Genomic DNA, 24,269 nt, shown 5'->3' on the forward strand with positions numbered 1-24,269 from the left:
TAGGGAAGCTCCATGTTTTAGACTTTGCCATCCCTAGTACACACAACTTTCCTACAGTGCCAATACGTTTCCACACTGGCAACTCTCCTTATTTATCCTATGGTTCTAGAATCTACCACAGCTTCGGATGTCTGCTGTAAGCAGTGTCCTCTCAGTCCCTTTCTGCAGGTGTTTCGAATCTCTGACATGGTCATCAGCTCTCCATGAGCCCTTCAATCTTGGATTGGCAGTCAAGACACCAAGGCAGAAAAATCTCAGCAAACTCCCAAATATCTGAGCTCTAACCAGATAGCAAGCAAGGGTAGTTTCTATTCCTTCAATCTATTGTATGTTAATTCTCCTGTTAACCTGATCACCTTGTATCCACAGTCAGGTGTCAGAGAATGGTAAATGTTGGTTCTTATTACATAATCCAGTACCAAGACAATGGGATGAAATGGTGTTATCACTCCTGGAAGGGACAAAAGTTTTCTCATCTCAAGGAACTTCATATACAAGATAATCTCTCATAAGCACACCCCAGAGAAAAACATGATCTAGATAAGTCCTCAAACGTGGGCCTGGAGGAGTCTCCCTTGGCTGATTTTATTTTATTATTATTATTATTATTATTATTATTATTATTATTATTATTTTGGTTTTTCGAGACAGGGTTTCTCTGTGTAGCTTTGCGCCATTCCTGGAACTCACTTGGTAGCCCAGGCTGGCCTCGAACTCACAGAGATCCGCCTGGCTCTGCCTCCTGAGTGCTGGGATTAAAGGTGTGCGCCACCACCGCCCGGCTTGGCTGATTTTAGATCTTATCAAATTGAAAATCAATATTAACTGTCACACAAAATTAATAAAATTTGCTGTGTAGATAGAAAATTTTCCTTTTTTAAGTGATATCTCAAGCACAAATGAGCCATATTTGAGGCCAAAGCATGTAAAACCTTTTGAATAAGGACTTACTTCTTTCCCAGATGTGAGCAGCAATTGTCTGAGGATTGCAGGGCAGAATTATGAACCTCATGTAAGAGTACGGCACAGTGCAGAACTCTCCTGACCCATGCTTTTACCTCATTAAAACAGAATCACACCCAAGCATCCTCAGGAATGGAACTATGATCTTGTTTCCAAAGAGAAGGAGACAGAAAGACACTGAGAAGAGAGAGACACAAAGAGAGAAACTCCCTAAGAACCCATTGAAATGGATCTTAGAAAAGCACAAACTGTCACATGGCTTTCTATCAATTACGTGTGGCTCTCCCTCACAAGACTACACTTTCCCAAACTTATTTCTACTAATATCTGTGCTAAATCCATAATAAAAATTTCTTTTTACCCAGGTGTCATCACATGAGGCAGAGGCAGGTGGACCTCTTCAAGTTCCAGGCCTAGCCTATCCACTACGTAGTGAGTTCCAGGCCAGACAAGGTTAGAATGTGAGATTCTGTCTTAAAACAGACTCACTCCAAATTTTTCTGTTTCATAAACTTTAGGACTATGAAAATGTTTCAACACATGAAGTGCTCACCTTGCAACCAGCCCTTTACTTGTGCATTACAAAAACAGTTACAAGAGTGCATGCCTATAATCCTGCATTTTTAAGGCAATAGAAAAGGCAGACAGGAGAAATCCTGCAAGCCTATTTACATGTGATAGCAAACTAGAGATGCCATCTCAAACATGGTATGGGGAAAGGACCAGCACTCCAAATTGTTCTCTGACTTTAACACCCAAACCATGACACATATGCACACGTTTCCACAAATAAATGAGCACATACATACAAACTATCATAAGTAAATAGATAATAAAATTAAAATTGGATGATGTGGCACACAACTTTTATTCCAATACCTGTACAGCAGAGGCAGACAGAGTTCTGTGAGTTTAGGGCCAATCTTGCCTACATTCTGAATTCAGTAACAGCTAGAGATATATAGAGAAACCCTTTCTCAAAATAAAATTCCAACTCTGATTTGTGTTGACTCACCCTGAAAACATTTTCCAATATGTGCTGAAGGGTCCCAGCTTAACCACTGCAGAGGTCCTCAGGTTAAGGACAATATCTCAAATTCATTTTAGGTGTGAGCCATTGATCCCTGAAAAATCATTTTCATAAATGAATATATTTGAGTATGTTAGCAGAGTCAGGTAGATCTCTTTGAATTTGGCCTACATAGTGCTCACACACGCACGTGTGAGCACACACACACACACACACACACACACAAATATAGTTGAATATAATCTTACTTTGTTGTTTGAGAGAAGGTCCCATTAGAAAATTCTAGCTAGTCTAAAAGTCACACTGTATAGTTTAATGAATAATACGTATTGGAAATATGAAATATATAAAACAAATATAAAATAATATATGTTGAACATAAGACAAATTTGCCATGTGTTGGTGGTACATGTCTTTAATCCAGGCACTCAGGAGGTAGAGGCAGCAGATCTCTGTGAGTTCAAGGCCAGCCTGGTCTACAGAGTGAGTTCCAGGATATCCAGGACTGTTTCACAGAGAAACCCTCTCAAAAATCAAACAAACAAACAAAAAATTCCAATAAACATTTTATTCTATATCATTGACTCATTATTCAAAACATGACAGTTTCCCATATAAGAGGGAGCTTCCAAACAATTGTCTAACCCTGACTTGTCTAACCACAATCTATAGGAAGAGCAGCAATTTAAAATATCAACAAGCTCCATAATTTTGATAATAGCAAATATAACTAGATTTTTAAATACAAAATTAATAATGCTTCAAAATAGAGTTATGAGTTTGTTTACTTATAACATTTCCAGTTTTACCAAGGAGCTTACCTATGAATATCACCCATGCTGTCTCTGGAACATTCCAAGACTCTTGCAGTACCTGAAGTCTCAGAAGGCATTGGGGCCACCATGGAAAGCTCTGTAAAGCAGCTGGGCACCAGGAAGTATTTGGAAGGCTTTTGGACTCAAAGAAGGGTCGAGAGTGGCTTAGAGACTAAAGAATCAGAAGGCAACCTGGTGGCAGGAAGGTCCTGAATAAGAGTAGGTGGATGCCTGCCTCACGTTTCCTCCATCAGGTTCTCACCTATATGACCATGGCCAGCTGTTCCTGTGCTGTTTTCAGCATCCTGCTATCCCTAACAGATACAGCAGCAGCACTATGACCTTCCCTATCTGGGTTTCATCACAAGCTTTGGTTGGACTCCTTTTTCAGCTAGCTCCAGTTTCTGGGAGTTTCCAGGGAGTAGTTCGAGAGCTGCAAATGAACACTGACAAGAATAAAAGAATTATCAAAAAATAACAAAATTTCTAACTAAAGTAAACTAAAAACACCAGGCAAACAAAACTCCAGCAAAGAAAAGACACCTCCAAAAACTTAAGCTACAAATGTTCTTCTACTGTAGACCCAACAAATCAATGGAATACATTTGGCTTTCCAAAGACACCAAAAATGACTCAGACCTCCTCTATAAGTTCTTTCTCAGGACCAGTCATGCCAGTCCAGGCTGTGAAACTGGAGAATCCCTAGTCATTTTCTTGATGGAAGATCCGATGACTGACTAACATAGGTGTGAGGGAGTGCTGTAGTATCTGCAGTGAGTCATCTTCAGCAACACTTTCACGTGACATGGAGTTGGCTTCAGCGTTGCCCTGGGGAGGGAATCCTATTCTTCTCCATGTGGTATGTATAGATAACAGCATGACAGCCATGCCGGCTTTCTTGTCAGATTTCTCATCACATGTGGAGGACTCAGACAGCTTACTAAAGACATGGAGAGTAAACTGACAGAGTAACTCTGGCTCACCAACCTATCTTCCCCATGCTTCTGTGCCCCATTTGAGGGCCACTTGTTAATTGATTTCTGGGTTCTGAGTAATCTTGGCAGGTCCTCTGTAGCACAAGCTTCTTTCTGATGATTTATTTTCTCCTGGAATAATGCACCAACAGACACATGGATCCTTTGCTGGTAGGTTGAGATTTTCCTCACTGGTTAGTTCACAGCTACAAGATGTCTTTTGTTGAGGAGGTGTTGATGCTAGAGTGGAGTTCTCTTAAGTGGTGCTGTCAAGAGAAAGAATGGCAATTATTCCCATAAGCATCCTAACTCTGCCATGGCCTAGACAAAACCAGGGCCTATTCACTCACAGGACACCAATGTGAAGGAAGAAAGACCACCTCACGAATGCCATGGTTGCAGGGGATAGGAGTCAATGGTGGCTCTTTTGCCTGGTACACTTAGTGTCCCTGCTGAAGCAGGTTTGTCTGCAAAAGGCTCTGACCCTGGGCTGTGGCCTGTTCTAGATCATGTTGGAGTTTTTTAGACCTAGGAGAGGAAGGCAGCTGAAACATAGGCCTGGTGGGGACATGCCATGCCAGCATTTGAGTCCCCACCGGCTCTACTCAGCTGGACAATCAACTTTACCTTTCAGCTGAGCTTATCCCTTTCTTCCTCAAGAGAGAAGGGCCAGAGAGCAGCTGGCCCTGGATTTTTTCTCAGCCTTTAAAAATTGCTAGAGATTGAACTGAGAAATATACACCTAAACTAAAAACAAAAACAAAAAACAAACAAAAAAAACCATCACATTTTTCCAAAAGTTCAGATACATTATTTTGAAAAAAAAAATAGCATAGCAATGTCAGAGTCACAGTTCAGGAGAGATATGCATGGCCTTGAACAGATGCCAGGCAACTCAGCAACCTTGGAACTGAACTGTCTGAGGCCCTCTAGTGGTGTATACACAACACTGCAGTGTGCAGGCTCTGTTTATGCCTTCAGCACAGAACATTCCTTGGCTTCAACCTGTCAAACTCTAAACCTGCTTATTTCCAGAGAAACTTTCTCACAGCAAACAGATGCTCACTGCAGAAAACCTGTAATCAGTAAGAAGGGGCTCCATGCAAATCTGCACAAGGGAAGGACTTTACCTCTAAAGGTGCCATCCTGAAGGATAATGAAGAGGCAGGAGGGCACACTGTCTTCCATCTAACACTCTCCCTGTTAGGTTTGGGGCTGCCATGGGAACATGTGTGGGGAGACATAAAGATCAATGAACTCAGGACATATGAGAGCTCAGAAATGAAGAAGGGGACACAATCTCTAGAAAGATTAAGGATAATACGTATTTTTACTGGACAGACATTTCTGTTGACTGAACCAGCTCATACACTCAGATGTTCTTTCCCTGGCTGTGACTGAAAGGCCATGCAGATGGGCAGAAATCCAAATAGGACAGAGATTCAGGTAGAGGGGAACTACTGAGTGCCACTCCCTCCTAGTCTGGGGTCCTACCTCATCTGGGAGACAGTGAAGTAATGCTGCAGATTTTCTGCCAAGACCTTGTGCTTGGTGACCAGATCTCTCTGCTTCAGCAGGTATTTTAGTCTCTCCTCCAATCTTTCCTGTTTCTGTTTAGTAGAAGATTATGTACTTAGTGCAGGGTTGAACACTCATATGCACACAGACATACACTCCTGAACACACACACTCTTGAACACACACATACAAGTGTGTACGCATACAAGCATACTACATTGCATTCACATGTTTAGTTTCCCAAATAATGCTAATATAAGAAAAGATCACCCAGGACATTTAAGAAGAAACTGAACATTCCTTAGATGGAAGAGCACAGTGGGCAGGACAGATGGACAGATCAGTCAATGAAGTGCACAAACCTTGTAAACCCAGTGCACGAACAAATGGGCTCGTGGGGTGCTTGGCCTATAAGCCATGCCTGTTCATAAAGTTCTCCAGTCCGTGCACTAAAGGCTTGGATCCCCAGCACGGGACTACAGGATGGTGGTGAAGAAGCCAATAGCTTCACTCAGTGCTTCCCAGTGTCTCCAAGGTAAACAGCTTCCTCCAAAAGAAGCTCTCTAAACCACAGGCTGCCTCACTTCAGACACAAAGCAATGAGCTCAGGAAACTAGAAAATCCTCAACCAGGTGCCAATATAATCCTTTCCTCCCTGTAAGATGATTGTGTCAGGGATTTGTTTGAATAAGAGAAGGTTGACTAAGTCACAGACAAATGATCGCATGTATTATTTCTTACTGAACAAGATTCCATGGAAAGCCCAGACCACATTGTACTTTTACACTTACAGATGATAGGTATCTGAATAGTTTTGACTTCAGGGCTGCTCTGAAGATGACTGCTACAACCCTGGTGTCAGCTAGTTTCTCTGTGAAAAACTTATTTCCCATTCCAGAATCACTGGGTTACCTGGGGACTGCAGTTCAACTTCCTGAAAAATTGTACATAGCTTCTCATGGGGCTACACCATTTTACAACACCAGCAATGTCTGAGACTCTTTATTTCTCCTAACCCTCCATAAGGCCCATTTTAACTCAGACTTAACAACTTTGGAATAAAATCAGTTATTGAATGCTGCAGACACAGCAGAGGGTGAGTGCTTTAGACTATAATGAGCATAAGTGGGGTGCACTGAGACAGCCCTATTTTCACCTGAGCATGGCTATGGGACTTCTGCTCTGCTGAAATGCAACCACAAGCACCCCTGCAATTCAGAATCTCTCAGGGAATAAAATTCAGGCCAAGCTTCAAGGCCAAGGTCAACACAGCAATGGTGAGGCCAAGGTGGAAAGAAAATGGTAGCAGGCAATGCGACTGAGAATAAAGCTTTCTCAGTGGGGAACACTCCTCCATTTCTGGTGGGACTACAAACTTGTACAGCCTCGATGGAATCAATATGGTGGCTCCTCAGAAAATTGGGAATTGATCGACCTCAAGACCCAGGTATACCATTCTTGGACATGTAACCAAGGGATGCTCTATCCTACCACAAGGACACTTGCTCAAATATGTTCAATGTGGCTTTATTCATAATAACTTCAAACTGGAAACAACCTAGATGTCCCTCAATGGATGAATGAATAAAGAACATGTTGTACATTTACACAAGGGAGTATTACCCAGGTGTTTAAAAAATGACATCCAACTGGCATTGCAAGCAAATGAGTGGAACTAGAAATAAACATCCTATGGGAGATAACCTAGACCCAGAAAGACAAGTATAATTTGTATTCACTTGTAAGTATATTATTAGTTGTTAGGTGAAGGATAATCAAGCTACATTCCACAGATACAAAGTAGTTAGATGAACAGATGTCTCTAGAGGAAACACATGGGTCTCCCTGGGAAGGAAAAATAGAATATATTTTTTCAGGGGGACTTGGGGTTAGTGGGGGCAGGATTAGAAGGGATCATGTATTAGGGGGAAGGGATAGAGCGAGGGAGTATGGGGAGAGACAGCTGGAGTTGGGGGCCTTTAGAGTGTGTTGTGGAAAGCTAGTGCAGAGAAAACTTCCTGCAACCTACATGGGTGATCCTAGTGAGTATTCCTAGTAATGGAGCATACAGAGTCTGAACTGACCATCTTCTGTAGCCAGGCAAGGCTACAGGTGAGACTGGATTGCAGTCAGTCGAACCGTTGGGAAGGGGATTCTGTGGAGATCCCTAAACAACCCATATTGATGCTAGGACTAAGTGTTCCTCTCTGAAAACTGACAGTGGGGTACCATTGTTGTGGGCAACATCTACACAGTTCATTGAACATAGAGAGATCAAGCTGTTGCCTTCATAGAGCTCTCACCCCTATCTTCTATTTTGTTTGGCCTGGAAATATACTCTGCAGGCTACAGAAAGAGAAACATGGACACCAACCAAGCCACAAAAAACTCAACATATAGTCTGTCCTCCCTGCAAGATGTTCTGGGGCTGTGTTGGCACAGAACTTGAGAGAGTGGCCATACAATGTGTGGTTTAACTTGAGGCCCATGGAAGGAAAAGCAGTCCATGCCCTACACTGCCAGCATGGCCAGGAACTGGAGACCAAATAGCCCACAGACCTAGGGTAGAACCAAATGTAACTAAAAAAAATCAATAAAATGATTGCTAATATTCTTAATGATATTCTGCTATACTCATAGATTGGTGTCTTGCCTGTTGTCATCTGCTAGAGAGGTTTCTTCTAGCAGCAGAAGGGTGCAGAGACCCACAGCCAGTCATTGTGTGGAAGTGGGAGTCTAAATTGAAACTCTCTATCAGGTCACATGGCCCAGTGAATCATCTAAGCAGAGCTCACATGAACTCACACAGACTGAAGCAGCAAACATGGAGCGTGCATGTGTCTGCACCAGCTTCTCTGCGTATATGTTGGAGTTTTGATTGGACACCTAAAAGCAGGAGTGGGTTTGTCTCTGACTCTTTTGCCTCCTCTCTGACATCTTTCCTCCTATTGGATTGTTTTGTCCAGTCTATATGATGGCTTTTGTCTTGTCTTATTTTTGTTTTGTCTTATCTTGTTTTGTCATGTTTGGCTGTTATCTCTTGGAGGCCTGTTCTTTTCTGAAAAGAAGCCAAGGGGGAGCAGATCTGAGGAAGAGGGGAGGTTTGTGGGCACTGGGAGGAGTGGAGGGAGGGGAAACTATGGTTGGGAACTATTGTATGAGAGAATGATCTGTTTTCAGTAAAAAAGAAATAAAATATTCACTCAATAAAAATATAAATAAATTGTTTAATAGTTATAAAACTCTTAAATAGTTATTAACTATGTAGTATCTACCCAAGGGAAAGCTTAAAATTTCCTTCCACTAAAATATTAACAAGGTGCTAAAATTCCTATGATTTGATGGCATATAATCATTTTCATATATAGCAGTGAGTTGCAGGCTGTGAATAATGGGCAGCAGGTAAGATTGTCTTTCCTATGCAGACTGAATTTCATGGACAAATCAATAGGAGGGTTTGGATGCTGACTCCTGCAGGAAAATCCTCTTCTATTGGAGGTCTCAGACACAAGAAGAGCTGGAGGGTTGGTTGCCCAGAGCAAAAAGCAGCTGTAATGTATGAGATGGATAAAAGGTAATAACTTCCTCAGTTCCTTCAGGACAGACATCTTATCTGTTTGTTCCGGGTAAAGCTTACTTCCTGGCATTTATGTGACTCCCAAGAAATATTCTTGAAAAGCAACCATTACGTTATTCTTTTTAAAGCTACCTGTCTACTAATGATGACACATCTAAATTATATTTTCACTGATGTTTTTGAGATCACTAATAATTTAGCACCTATGTCTGAAAAACACAAATTTGTAATCCATTGACCTTTGACATTTGGTTTAAGTATTAGTTTTAATTGAAGTATTTAGACTAGGTTTGAGCCTGTGATGCACACCCGTCATCCTAGCTACTCAGAGGCTGAGACAGAAGAACTGAATGTTCAAGGCTAGTCTGAACTATACTGTGAGTTCAAAGTTAATCTGTGCAACTTGTTGTGACCATTAATTAGGATTTTAAAAGACTGGGGATATAGCTCATTTTTAGAATATGTAACAAGCATTTGCAAAGCCAGGGGTTCAATATTATTTTAATAATTAAATAAAAGCATGGGAGGCCTGCTACTTTTTGAAGGGAAATTAAGGAGGAGTGGACCTGGGGTAGGAGGGATCTGGGGGTGAAGGAGTGGGAGGAGGGGTGGAGGGGGAACTGATGTTGAGATGTAACATATGAGAGAAGACAAAAAGGGTGACAATGAGAACCACTCCTTTGGCATTTTCACAGGGCACTGCTCCTTCAAAGCTATTTCCAACCTGTAATCTCACAAGAGGCTAACTCTCCAGAAAGACTTAGGAATGATCACAGAAACCAACAATTGGATGAGATGTTGGTGATCTGATGGATAAGTGGGTGGATTGTCCCATGAGTGTGTGTGTGTGTGTGTGTGTGTGTGTGTGTGTGTGTGTGTATGCACATCTGTATGATTAAAGATGGTGGGCAGCCTGCACACAATACCTCAGCCTACCTGCTTTTCCTTGGCCCAGAGGTTATAGATCTTCTCCTGGGCCTCCTCACAGAGCCTCCTCAGCTCCTCACAGGACTCTTGTAGTGAAATCTGCTCCCCCCTCAGCTTTCAGTTCTCCTCTCTCAAGATGCTCACTTTTTCCTTCAGATGAGTCCACTCACTCAGGAGCTGGCTGTGAAGGATGCTGAACCACCACAGAGAACAAAGGTGAGCCCCATCCAGCCTCCATATGCCACTCCTACATAATCCATGCAAAGTCCCATGCCCAGACTAGAGTCCACTGTAGCCATGCATAAGCTAGTAGCTGGCAAAAGCCAGAGAAGAGCCAAATTCCAGAAAGACTCAGACTGTTTCTGAAAACCCTGAAACTGAAAGGGATCTATGTACTTCTGAGAGCAGGGTTTGCCTCCCCCAATATGTGCTTAACTGTTCATGGTATTGGGAAAACAACAGCAGGTAGAGGGTAAACATTCTTGATGGAGGACAGAAGATCCAATGGAAATATATTCCATCTATGGGTCCATGGGAACCAGCTCTATAAGCCCCTGCCAGAGCCCCAGAGACACACAAATGCCTGATACCCCATCATGGTGCTAATAGTTTTTCTATCTAGAGGCCTCTGAGGCTGGCAGGACAATGATGGGAGTGGCTCACAGACACTTCACTCTTAGCAAAACTGGTCCAAGAGGCTCAAGTCAAGAGTACAAGGCAGACTGCTTGCTATGGGGCACACAGGCTAGAACAAAAGGCCTCAATTTGGTTCAAAGACAAAAACATGGTAAAAAGCAGTCACTCCCAAGTAATGGGGTCGCAGTGAAGTCAGTTACTCACCTGTAGGAGACTGTTTCCTTGGTCAACTCCTTGCACTTGTTCAAGGCCTCACTAATCTCATTAGGGAATTTCTCTAGGTCCACCATCACTTTTTTATGCTCCATATTCAGCATCTCCAGCTCAAAATTCAGCCTGTGGTAGGGCATGACCCAGGAACAAAGAACCCCATGAACACAGGACCCAATGACCATATGAATTCAGGCAGTGCCCTCAACTACCCCAGCACAGTTGATGTCACATTATGGTACCTATGAAGTAGGACAATGTGGTGCTTATTAAACTCGCTGTCCTGGCATCAGACCAGCAGTCAGGTGGTGCTAAGAGAGTGAGCCAGGGCTGCATGGTGCCATCACTGGGCCTGGAGGAATTGATTAGCTCTCTAAGAAGTCCTCAGGAGTCTGTGTCACAAGTCTGGACCCACCAGAAATCTATGATAATGTTGTTCGTGTCTTCAGAATGGGGATTTTTGATCCCAGGTTCCTATTGCTACATGGATGCTCAGATCACATAATCAGTATTTTCAGGGAGTAGACCCAACTTAAGGATAAATTTATAGGTCTCCAGTGGATTCCAATGGGCTGCCAACATGAGCACAGAGGTCAAGAACACTATTGCTCACAGTGAGTTACTGACATTGCCTGGAAACTTCCTGACACAGGAAGAACCACATGCCCTGTCAGAGACCTCCAACTACCAGGACTGGGTACACATGCACACACATACACACACACACACACACACACACACACACACACACACACTGAGGGTGCCAAATAAATGTAGGGAGGTAGCATTGTCTCAGAGTATGAGGATCAAGACCAGAGAGGAGCAGTGATGAAGTTCAGCCTTCAAGCACACACTGAGATGGACCAAGTGGCACCTGGCTCCTCCTTCTGCTTCCAAAAGCCACCAGCACCCAAGCACCTGCTGGTCAGAACAGAGAATCACCATAAACTCACAGCACATAGCATCTCCCATAAGCCAACACCTGTTAAAGACTCTTGACCAAACCTATGAATAATAGGGATAGAGGAAGGAGAAGAATACCAACTCAAAGGCACAGAAAATATATTCAACAAGATCATAGAAGAAAACTTTCCCAACTTAAAGAAGGAAATGCCTATGAAGATACAAGAAGCCTATAGAACACCAAACAGACCTGACCCCCCAAAAAAGTCCCCTCACCACATAATAATTAAACAACTAAATGTACAGAATAAAGAAAGAATATTAAGAGCAGCTAAGGAAAAGGCCAAGTGACTTATAAAGGCAAACCCATCAGAAAAACACATGATTTCTCAATGGAGACTTGAAAGCCAGAAGGACATGGACAGATGTATTGCAGACACTAAGAGACCATGGATGCCAGCCTAGACTAATATACCCAGCAAAACTTTCAATCATCATAGACGGAGTGAACAAGACATTTCAAGACAAAGCCAGATTTAAACAATATTTATCCACAAACCCAACCCTACAGAAAGCAATAGAAGGAAAATTCCAACCTAAGCAAGTCAGATACACCCTCGAAAACACAGGCAATAGATAATGTCACAGCAGTAAACCCCAAAGAAGAAAAGTACACACACACAACCATCAAAAAATAACAGGAATGCACAATCACTGGTCATTAACATCCTTTAATATCAATGGACTTAATTCACCTATAAAAAGACATAGGTTTACAGAATGGATATGAAAGCAGGACTGATCTTTCTGCTTCATACAAGAAACACAACTCAAATTCAAAGATATACACTACCTAACAATAAAATGAGAAAAGACTTTCCAATCAAATGGTCTTAAGAAACAAATGGGTGTAGCCACCTGATATCCAGCAAAATAGACTTCAAACTAAAATCAATCAAAAGATATCAAGACAGGCATTACATACTCATCACAGGAAAGATCCACCAAGATGAAGTTTCAATTCTGAACATTTATGCCCCAAACACAAGGGCAACCTCATATGTAAAAGAAACATTACTAAAGCTTAAACCACATATAAAACCCCACACATTAATAGTGGGAGGCTTCAATACCCCACTTTCACCACTGGACAGATCTCCCAAATTGAAACTTAACAAAGAAATAAAGGACTTAACTGATGTCATGACTCAAATGGACTTAATCGATATCTACAGAACATTCCATCCTAACAAAAAAGAATATACCTTCTCAGTACCTCATGGAACCTTCTCTAAATTCAATCACATACTTGGCCACAAAGCAAATTTCAACAGATACAAAACAATTGGAATAACCTCCTGTGTTCTATCAGACCACCACAGTTTAAAGTTAAATTTCAACATCAACAAAAACTACAGAAAGCCTACAATCTCATGGAAACTGAATAATGCTCAACAGAATCACCAATGGGCTAAGAAAGAAATAAAGAAAGAAATTGAAGACTTCCTAGAGATCAATGAAAATGAATATACCACATACCCAAACTTATGGGACACTATGAAAGCAGTGCTAAGAGGGAAATTCATAGCACTAAATGTCCACATAAAGAAGTTGGAGAAATCTCACACTAGTGACTTAACAGCACACCTGAAAGCTCTAGAACAAGAAGAAGCAAAGTCACCCAGGAAAAATAGACGCCAGGAAATAATCAAATTGACAGCTGATATCAATAAAATAGAAACAAAGAGAACAATACAAAAAATTAATGAAAAAAGTTGTTGGTTCTTTGAGAAAATCAACAAGATAGACAAGCCCTTATCCAAACTAACAAAAAGGCACAGAGAGAGAGCATCCAAATTAACAAAATCAGAAATGAAAAGGGAGACATAACAACTAACACTGAGGAAATCCAGAGAATCATCAGGTCATACTTCAAAAACCTCTACTCCACAAAACTGGAAAATCTAAAAGAAATGGATAATTTTCTGGATAGGTGCCATATACCTAAGTTACATCAAGACCAGATAAACTATTTAAACAGTCCAATAACCCCTAAGGAAATAGAATCAGTCATTAAAAGTCTCCCAACCAAAAAAAGCCCAGGATCAGATGGTTTTGGTGCAGAATTCTACCAGATCTTCAAAATAGAGTTAATACCAATACTCTTTAAATTGTTTCCCACAATAGAAACAGAAGGAACATTACCAAACTCCTTCTATGAGGCTACAATTACCCTGATTCCCAAGCCAAACAAAGATGCAACAAAGAATGAGAACTACAGACCAATCTCCCTCATGCACATTGATGCAAAAATACTCAATAAAACACTGGCAAACAGACTCCAAGAACACATCAAAACAATTATCCACCATGATCAAGTAGGCTTCATCCCAGAAATGCAAGGGTGGTTCAACATATGGAAGTCTGTCAATGTAATACACCATATAAACGAACTCAAAGAAAAAAAAAACCACATGATCATTTTACTAGATGCAGAAAAGGCATTTGACAAAATCCAACACCCCTTAATGATAAAGGTCTTGGAATACAGGGAACATACCTAAACATAATAAAGGCAATTTACAGCAAGCCAACAACCAGCATCAAAGTAAATGGAGAGAAACTCAAAGTGATTCCACTAAAATCAGGAACAAGGCAAGGCTGTCTGCTCTCCCCATACTTATTCAATATAGTACTTGAAGTTCTAGCCAGAGCAATAAGACAACATAAGGAGATCAAAGGGGATACAAATTTGAAAGGAAGAAGTCAAGATTTCATATTTGCATATGACATGATAGTAAACATGAGTGACCCCAAAAATTTGACCAAGGAACTCATACAGCTTATAACCACCTTCAGCAACATAGCAGGATACAAGATCAACTAAAAAATCAGTAGCCCTCCTATATACAATTGACAAACAGGCTGGGAAGGAAATCAGAGATATCCACAAATGATATGAGATACCTTGGGGTAACCCTGAGTAAGTGAAGGGTCTGTATGACAAGAACTTTAAGTTTCTGAAAAAAGAAATTGAAGAAGATGTCAGAAACTGGAAAGATCTCCCATGTTCATGGATAGGCAGGATTAACAGAGTAAAATGGCAATATACCAAAAGCAATATACAGATTCAATGCAATACCTATCAAATGCCAACACAATTCTTCACAGACCTAGAAAGAACAGTACTCAACTTCATATGGAAAAACAAAAACCCAGGATAGCCAAAAGAATCCTGTACAATAAAACAACCTCTGCAGGCATCATGATCCCTGACTTAAAGCTCTAATATAGAGCCACAGTAATAAAAACAGCTTGGTACTGACGTGAAAACCGACATGTGGACAAGTGGAATTGAATTGAAGACCCTGACATTAATCTGTGTACCTATGAACATAAAATTTTTGGCAAAGAAGCCAAAACTGTACCATGGAAAAAAGAAAACATCTTCAACAAATGGTGCTGGCATAACTGGATGTCATCATGTAGAAGGCTACAAATAGATCCATATCTGTCACCGTGCACAAAACTTAAGTCCAAGTGGATCAAAGACCTCAATATAAATCCAGTTACTCTGAATCTGATAGAAGAGAAAGTAGGAAGTAGTTTTGAATGCATTGGCACAGGAGATCACTTCCTAAATATAACAACAGTAGAACATACACCAAGAAACAATTAATCATTGGGACCTCTTGAAACTGAAAAGCTTTTGTAGAGCAAAGGACATGGTCAACAAAACAAGTGACAGCCTACAGAATCCATAAAGGTCTTCACCAATCCCACATCTGACAGAGGACTGATATCTAGAATATATAAAGAACTCAAGAAATTAGACATCAAAATGGCCAACAGTTCAATTAAGAAATGGGCTATAGAGCTAAACAGAGAATTCTCAACAGAAGAAGCTCAAATGGCTGAAAGACATTTAAGAAATTGCTCAACATCCCTAATCATCAGGGAAATGAAAATCAAAACAACTCTGAGATACCACCTTACACCTGTCAGAACGGCTAAGATAAAAAACACTGAAGACAGCTTACACTGGAGAGGATGTGGAGCTAGGGGAACTCTCCTCCACTGTTGGTGGGAATGCAAGCTTGTACAGCCTCATTGGAAATCAATATGGAGCTTTCTTAGAAAATTGTGAATCAATCTCCCCCAAGACCCAGCTCTTGGGCATATTCCCAAGGAATGTTCAATCATACCACATGGGTAAATGCTCAGCTATGTTCATAGCAGCATTATTTGTGGTAGTCAGAACCTGGAAACAACCTAGATGCTCTTCAACTGAAGAATGGATAAATAAAATGTGGTATATATACACAATGGAGTACTACTCAGCAGAGAAAAACAATGACATTATGTGGTTTGCAGGCAAATGGATGGATCTAGAAAAAAACATCCTGAGTGAGGTAACCCAGACTCAGAAAGACAAACATGGTATGTATTAACTTATAAGTGGATATTAGATGTAAAGCAAAGGATGACTAGACTGCTACTCACAACTCCAGGGAGGCTACCTAGTAAGGAGGACCGTAAGAAAGACACAGGGATCGCTCAATGACAGAGAAATGGATGATATACATGAGCAAAGTGGACGTGGGGCGGTAATGAAGGGCAAGGGTCGGGGGAAAGAGAGTGTAGAGGAGTGGGAGATACCAGCTGGATCAAGAAGAGAGAGACAGAACAAGGAAAGAGAGACCATGACAAATGAAGACCCCATGGGAATAGGAAGAAGCAAAGTGCTAGCATGGTCCCCAGAAATCCATAAAGATACCTCCACAATAGACTACTGGCAATGGTCGAGAGAAAGCCCGAACTGACCGACTCTGGTGATCGGATGGCCAAACACCCTACTTGTCATGGTAGAACTCTCATCCAATGACTGATGGAAGCAGATGCAGAGTTCCACAGCCAAACCCCAGGTGGAGCTCTGGGAGTCCAATCAGCGAGAAAGAGGAGGGATTGTATGAGTGAGAGATGGAGAGATCATGGTTGGGAAAAACACAGGGACAAACAGCTAAACTAGGGGAAACACATGAAGTATGAACCAATAGCTGAGGAGAGCCCAAATGGATCAGGCCCTCTGGACAAGTGAGACAGTCGATTAGCTTGAACTGTTTGGGAGGCATCCAGGCAGTGGGATCTGGACCTGTCCTTAGTGCATGAGCTGGCTTTTTGGAGCCTCGGGCCTATGATGGGACACTTTGCTTAGCCTGGGTGAAGGGAGGAGGGGACTGGACCTTTCTTGACTGAATCTACCAGGCTGAGCTGAATCCCCAGGGGAGTCCTTGCCCTGGAGGAGATGGGAATGGGGGGTGAATTGGAGGGAGGGTGGGGGGAAGTGGGACAGGGGAATCCGTAGCTGATATGTAAAATTAAATTAAATTATAAAATAAAAGAAAAAAGTTTGTATCAGATTTTTAATGCTATTGAACTGCAAACTTTTAAATACAGTTTTAAAATTCTTTGAGAATTTCATCTATGCATACAGTGTATTTTGTTCATATTACCCTTTATTCCTCTCAAATCGTTCCTGATCCACTCTGCTAATCCCAACACTACTAAATCCATGCCTTTTGTTTTGTTTTAAATTATCAACCTAGGGCAGCACTGCATGCCCATATGCTCATGTGTTAGAGCCATCACTGAGTTTGCTCAAACTACCTGGCATCAGAACCCTAAAGTAAACTGACTCTTCCTCCTCCAAAAGCCACCAACTGCCACCAGCTTCTCATTTAGGGGTTTGGGCCAGTGAACCCCTTTCTCTTCCATATTAGAATGTTGATGGCTTGACCTTGGAGTTCATGAGTGCAGTAGTCCTGTCCTGCCCAGAAGATACTATTTTATTTCAAGTGTTGTAATGTGCTACAAACATTTCAGAGATATCAAGTTTTATATAAAATATGATTATGTGTTGGGAGGAATTCTGAAGAAAATGTTAGTGTTCTTATTTGACTGATAATATTCCCATGTGAGTTATAATTAAATGAATCAAGGCAGTACTGTATCATGAATCTGACTGTTGCTTTTTATACGTGAAAATTATTGAGGTAATTTCTTCTGTCTACATAACTTCTAAAATGCAGAGTCAGAAGCTGAAGGTGACAAAAGACCACTGGAAACTGCACTGAGGCTATATTCATACTCTTGATATTTCAGATAACCATGATTTGCATTTGGTGCTTAAAAGCTGGTCTGCCTGATATTTAGGACATGACTGTCAGTTTACCTCAGTTCTTCTCTTACACATTAACATAGAGAATTACAGTAGGTTTGGTGATGTAAACAGTGTGTTCACTCCAATGCTGAATGCTGAATGCTGCCATCTACAGCCCACTGAATAAGGCTAGAAAGGGAGCCCTGATGTCATCCTCATCAGAACAGCATTGTCCTTGTCGACAGCCTGAATTTTGAATTAAGTGGATAGTGTAGGCATCAAGGTAATTGTGTTTATCAATATTCAGACCCCATTGGACTCCTGTCTGGATTGTTTTACTGATTTTGTTTCTCGTGATTTTGTATGTATATACATTTATGGGTACATATATATGTTTAACATATTTCCAACCAAAATCTGCTTCAGTAATTCTTCTCTATTTCTTTTTCCAGAAACATGGTCCATGATGTTCCATTTTTTCTTACAAGATTTCAGAGACTTGAACTTAATATACAATATCATATCAAATGTGGACATGTTTTCTCAAAGAAGGATCTCCATTGTATTATTTTTATACTCCGAGGATGATGTGTAATACCAATCACCAAAGCATTAGCAAATAAAGACTTTTCCCACACACTGTCAGACTTCCTCCTATATTTAATATTCCTTATTCTGACTTTTCTTGATTAACATTCTGGAGTGACCCATCTCATGCCGACCTTTCAACTGCAGGCACTTCTACATTTCATTTCATCAACTTGCTGCATCTCCTCTTTACTTAAAGGATTCCAGACTAGTTATTTAATGGGGTGTCCTTGTGCTGCTGAGCTTAATGCTAGAAACCCCCTACTAAGTTTGCTGTCTTTATAAAAATAACATCCCCAAAGGCAAACACGATCAGCCCATCACATTCTGGAAAATCTGTGAGATGGCATCAGAAATTGGTAGTCTTAAATCCTCCATTTCCTTCTGACTTTTCTCTAAAATATGTCCTTAAAAATTTGGCAATGGGGATTTAGCTCAGTGGTAGAGTGCTTGCCTAGCAAGCACAAGGCCTTGGGCTTGGTCCTCAGCTCTGAGAAAAAAGTGATCTAAATGTAATCTTCAGAGTATCTAGCCTGTTAATATTTCTGGACCAGAAACTCTTGCCTCTCCATTGTAATAATCCATGCTAGAACCCAATCTGTTTTGTCTCAACCTCTCTGTATCATCTGCTGCAACAAGGATTCCTTATTCCTTTTCTAGAGTTCTATACAAACCATGGAGCATTCATTTAAAAAGATTCTTGGGGGCCTAGAATGCCAGGGCCCCCTGGATAACTAGTATTTGTCCCACCTCACCTCACATATCAACACAAAGAAAAAGTGGGACCACTGAGAGACAACTGGAATGGAACTAAATTTGAGGGCTATTTTTGGGAACCACAAATCCTAGGATTGTCCAGAATTAAAGGGCTACAGATACTAAAAGAAAAATTCTGAGTTCTTCAACCATACCTAGTTCTCGGACCAATATGGGGAAGAAGGACAAATGTTCTGAGTCCATCCTGCCTTTGGTGAACCCAATAAACACTATAGTGTATAGCCTGAAAATTGTATATACTCCTAACTGAGAGGCAGACAGATAAAGAGGAACTGACAAGTAATACAAAAAGCCAATTTCTGGCTTCCTTTTCATTTTCTGTACTGAGACAAAGGCTTAGTAGGCTGTGTCTTCCACCAGCAGGCTGCCTCTTCCAGCTGTCTGGTTCAGGACAGATAGGTATGTTCACAGTCAGTCCTGAACATGGTCACGTGAAGCTGCAGGTGATCACCCAGACTGTCACCCACAGTCAGAGGACCTAGTTAGTTCCTGTGCTTGTTCCCGCCAGAGTCCAAGAGTTTCCAGCTTGGGTAAGCTATCTCTGTGGTTTTCCGCATCATGATCTTGACCTCACTCTGGTTGTTTCTGGGTGTTTGAACATTTAGAAATAGAAAAAAAGGAGCTGGGCATAGTGATTGCATGCCATGATCTCAACCAATTGGGAAATGAGGAGGAGAATGGAAGACTGACTGCAGTGCAAGTTCCAGGAGAGACTGTGTCTCAAAAAAGTCATGTGAACTGTGCCACCATTCTCATGGCTGCTGAGGCCATATTTGGGGAGTCTGAAGCCAGGCTTTGTCTTGTGCAGCTCTGAGTAAGCTTGAGGAGGCTGTCCCTTGGGTCACCTGAAGATGTGAAAAGGAGAAGAAACCAGCAGACCCCTGAGACACTCCTCTCCCTGTAGAAGACAGGAAAGTTGACATTCACAGAGGGGGAGTCTCAAGCCTTAACTTTGAGAAGCGGCTAGGCAAAGTCTTATCCCCCATTTCATTTCCTGAACATGATCCAACTACCAAGAGTGGGCTGAGATGAACATTGTGGAAGGCAGGTGCTGTCCGCTGTCAGCACCTTGATCTCAGGGCATTTGGAAGAACATGAACTCTCCTCTGGATGGGACATCAGTGAGATAAGAAGCAGGACCATGCAGAAGGGGTTTCTGTCTTTGCTGGGTAAATAACTATATATCCTGGGCAGGGTATCTGTTCATGGAAGTGTGATGTTTCACAATTGATTGTTAGAAAGACCAAGCTGTCTGAGGTCTCAACTATACAGCTGACTCCAGGTCTCTTTCTAATTACTGGGATTTGCAGGCAATCCTTTATACTTTTCCATCTAGATCTACTGCCTCATCTCTGGATTCATGTGAGCAATCACACTCTCTGAGTATCTCGCCCCTCTCTCTATACCACCTCTCTACTCAGATTTATTTACCCCCAATACTGTCATCTATGTTCTTAAAATAGTTTTTATATCAGTTTAGGGGACATGCCTTGCTCCCAAATTCCAGGATGTACTCAACTTTTTGGTCTTCACAAGACTCTATCTAGAAATGAAGTTGACAATCACATTTATTTGCTTAAATCTTCAAAATCTGAAATGACACAGATCACCCAAAAGTTTCATCAGTCCTAGGTTGCAAGGATCATGCTTAGGTCCAGAGATTCGGTTGAAGAACATGCACTCCAAGCTAACCATGACCTGGCTTCTCTTTATAGCGATATCATGATAAGAAATGTGAGGTTTGGATATAACAAAGCTGTGTGATGCAACAACTCTTGAGTCTCTCCCCTTGCCTGCCCTTCTCATGTCCTCCTAATGGATCTTGTACCCAAAGCTAGCAGTGCCACCTCTTCAAGAGCATGTGGATTGGAACAGGTGGCGCCTAAACTAGGCGTTTGGCTTTTGTTTACTGGTTGAAGCACCACAGCAGTGATCTACATCATGTTCTACTCCATGATTGTATGCCTGGTTTGTGTGTGTGTGTGTGTGTGTGTGTGTGTGTGTGTGTGTGTGTGTGTGTTTATGTTTCACTCATAATGCCTCTCCATAGCCAACACTGAACTCTGACTTGCTACTACATTTTCCTCAGTCAATGATTTCAAGGATTGGGTCATCCTACTCTTTCCATGAATTGCTTGCTTTCAATATCTGAGAGCTTACCTGGTCTTAGTGGCTCCATCCAGACCTGTCCAGAGCTAGTCACATCTTCACTCACAACCTCATAGCTTGAGTTAGCTTTACTGACACTCTGGGGGAATCTTCATAACTAACTATGTGACTTTTCTTTGAGCCCACAATCTCTAAAATCTGAGGATCTTCCCTGGGTGATAGTTCACTTCAGAGGTCTCATCCCTACTGCTCCTCATTGTCCTGACCTCATTTCTAAGCATCCTTTCTTTCTCAAATTATTGATTATGAATCTTAAGGAGGGAAAATCCAACCCTGGACAGTACATGCAAAGTGAGCTTTCATCTTCACTTAGATAAAGTTTCTAATGAAGCAGAGGCCTAGATTTCTGGCTTTGAAAGGAGGATTATAACTAATGGCTTCCATTGTGACCCCAGAGGCTCCTGCAAATGGCACCTTGGTTTCAAGTCACTTTTGGGTGAGGTATGAGACAGAGATGTAACAGCTATACCATGTGACATCAGTACATGGACATTCTACTGTATCCTGGAGAGCCCTGGCATTCCATGTGATGTCACCAGTGTTGTGGCAACACCAACTGTCATTGGGGCATTTGTGCAGTGTCTTGTGTTCCACCTACAGACATGCTGACTAGACTGAACAGGATTCTTGGGAGACAGGATGACGAGCACAGGGAGACCAAAGGGAGGCAGAAGGAAGACAGCCTTCAGTCTCCATGTCACAGATCAAGAAATAAATGGTTCTGGGGAAAGCGCAGTGAGTCCTGGGAAAGGGATGGAGAGCTTCCTGAAGGAGGAAGGCTTCAGCTGATTCTTCTAGGAGTGGGGCTAAGGGGGTGAGAGTTTCTGAGAAGCCATGGGCCTATCCTAGTCCTCTGAGTTCTTCAAGAGCAGAACAAAGTTGAGAATTTTTCAAGGTTAGTTTGGCACTAAACTAACTTTAGTGCACTGAGAGGCACTAAAGAGGTTTCAGTACCAGCCCTGCACTTCACCCACACTGGATGTCTTTTGGTGTGTATCACTAATAACAAGGAGAGTAAAGTCCTCTGGCCAGAGCTAGAGGTTCTCACAGTTTAAATAACAACCCACTAGCAGGGCAGGAGCCACCAAGTATTGCTGCATGTCAGTGACCACTAAGGTTTCTGAGTTTCTTTCCTCTCACTCGCCAGTCCTCTTCCCTCTACCTTGAGTGCAAACTGGGACATCACTCTTCCTGTAAGTATTTGTTCTTGGTGTCAGAGGGCGCACCTGTGGATCCCCAGTTCATAGGTATTTTCAGTCATACCTTCAATAATTGATAACTCCTTTGCTAACATCATGATGGTTAGAATGTATTCTGCTGAAGCTTTTGGCAAAAGTTTCATCATTACCTATATGATTATCATTGTTCTGACAGGACCCACATAATCCTTCACCACCCCCATACATTGTAACAGCCCTGTGGATCTTCTCTAATGTGCTTGTTCACCTTGTGGAACTGATCTTCCTTCCTCATTATCCTGAGCTAATTTCTTAGTATCCTCTATTTCTCATCTTATTAGTTAGCATTCTTCAGGATGAGAAGAGCCATTCCTGGGCAGTGTTAGGAAATTGAGTCTTGCCCTCCATACATGATGAACTATTGAATTAGAATGAACTAGATTCTAATGAATCATTGAGATCTCTGGATTGAAATGACGAGGTGCTGAAGGCCCTGCTCTGTCTCAGGGAAGGCTGCTGGAAAGAGGAGCTTGGCTTTTGGTGAATTGGGGAAGAGTTTGTTATCAGATAGATGATGACATTAGCAGTGACCCTAACAGTCCCTTCTCTGGAAATTCTATTGTATGCTGGAGAGTCATTGGCATCTTCTGTGAAATCACCAGTGTTGTGGCAATGCCAACTGCCCTTGAGGCATTTATTAAGAGCTCACAGGGTTCACCAATTGACATGTTGGCAAAACTGAGCACACTGATTCACATAGAAAGCACTGGTTTTCTAAGCAGGAGTTGATGCCACAATTGGTACTTCTCTTAATGGGGTGCAGTAGCCTTGAATATCTGAAGCAATGGCCCTATGCAGCTTACCTGGGTTGCTAAAGAGCAGATCCAAAGTGGAGGATTTCTGAGGGCAGAGGGCCAGGAAATGTCAGGGATGCAGCTGCTATGCTGGGACCTTTTCCAGTTCATTATGATTGGCAAATAATGCTAAAGGAGGCCCAGAACCACTAATGAGGTATCAGGGTAGCATGTTGCTACACTTTATTCTCAGTGGATTTCTGTAGATTTCATGGATATCTGATATAAATACCAGGAAGGGAAACTTTCCATCCATGTACCCAGGTCTGAGACATTCAGTTGCTTTTAGTCCTGCACACAGATTATCAGGGCTGAGAGATGAGAAGCACCAGGCAGTCCAGAACTTTCTTGCATCATATTAGGTATCTGGTGAGAATTCCAAACCAACATGGCTGGCCTTGATTATGCCTTTCAGGGACAGTGGGGCTGAAGTAGGGCCTGAGGCATATATCTATCCCTAGAGATTAGAGATAGACACATGGCTTATGGTCCCCAGTTTAAGAATATCTGCTCCAATTTTTGAGGGCTTCACTGGGTGCCATGCATTTCCTCTTCCTCAGGACTCCTCTTGGGACTCCACATGATCTCTCTTGGCCCTATGCCATTCATCTGGACTAATTCACTTGTGTTTATGTACCTATAGGGACTACTAGGAAGGCATCATCCACACCCTTCTTCCTCACTGAGCAGGAGCAACAGCTGAACCAGGTGGATAAACTGACCCTTCAGCTACAGATGATGACCAATGAGAGGAATGAACTGCTGGAACTCCTGGCCCTTTATAACAACAATGAGTTGAACAACAGGTACTCAACATGCCCTTTTCTCTGGTGACTGTCTTGAACCTACTGTGTCCTGAGTGCATCTGAGAGGCAGAACTGAAGCCTGTACGATTGAGATAGGACATAGTCTGTTCTGAATCCTCCCAATGAAAACCAGAGCTTGTGGCCTGAATCACAATATTCAGAGAGGGGCAGTAGGGTGTAAGAT

The 24,269-nt window shown here is 41.9% G+C and overlaps 1 protein-coding gene and 1 long non-coding RNA gene across 3 annotated transcripts in view; one reads left to right on the forward strand and one right to left on the reverse strand.

The window, feature by feature from the left end:
• The window catches only part of LOC131901197 (uncharacterized), a 62,954-nt gene that overhangs the window by 20,048 nt on the left and 18,637 nt on the right, over positions 1-24,269 (forward strand). The window contains exons 1-2 of one of the 2 annotated variants that reach the window (XM_059252427.1): positions 21,772-21,982; positions 23,923-24,085. In XM_059252427.1, the coding sequence (XP_059108410.1) occupies positions 21,850-21,982; positions 23,923-24,085 (296 nt within the window). In that variant the 5' untranslated portion in view covers positions 21,772-21,849. Of the gene's footprint in view, positions 1-21,771; positions 21,983-23,922; positions 24,086-24,269 lie in introns of those variants that run through there. The other variant, XM_059252428.1, reaches the window with a different exon arrangement.
• Positions 3,823-9,990, reverse strand: LOC131901200 (uncharacterized). The gene is made up of 3 exons (XR_009376432.1): positions 9,814-9,990; positions 5,277-5,392; positions 3,823-4,048 (listed from the first exon to the last, which is right to left on the reverse strand). It is a non-coding gene; the product is annotated as an uncharacterized LOC131901200 (long non-coding RNA).

This window comes from Peromyscus eremicus, unplaced genomic scaffold (assembly GCF_949786415.1).
Source record: "Peromyscus eremicus unplaced genomic scaffold, PerEre_H2_v1 PerEre#2#unplaced_46, whole genome shotgun sequence".
Taxonomy (NCBI): Eukaryota; Metazoa; Chordata; class Mammalia; order Rodentia; family Cricetidae; genus Peromyscus; species Peromyscus eremicus.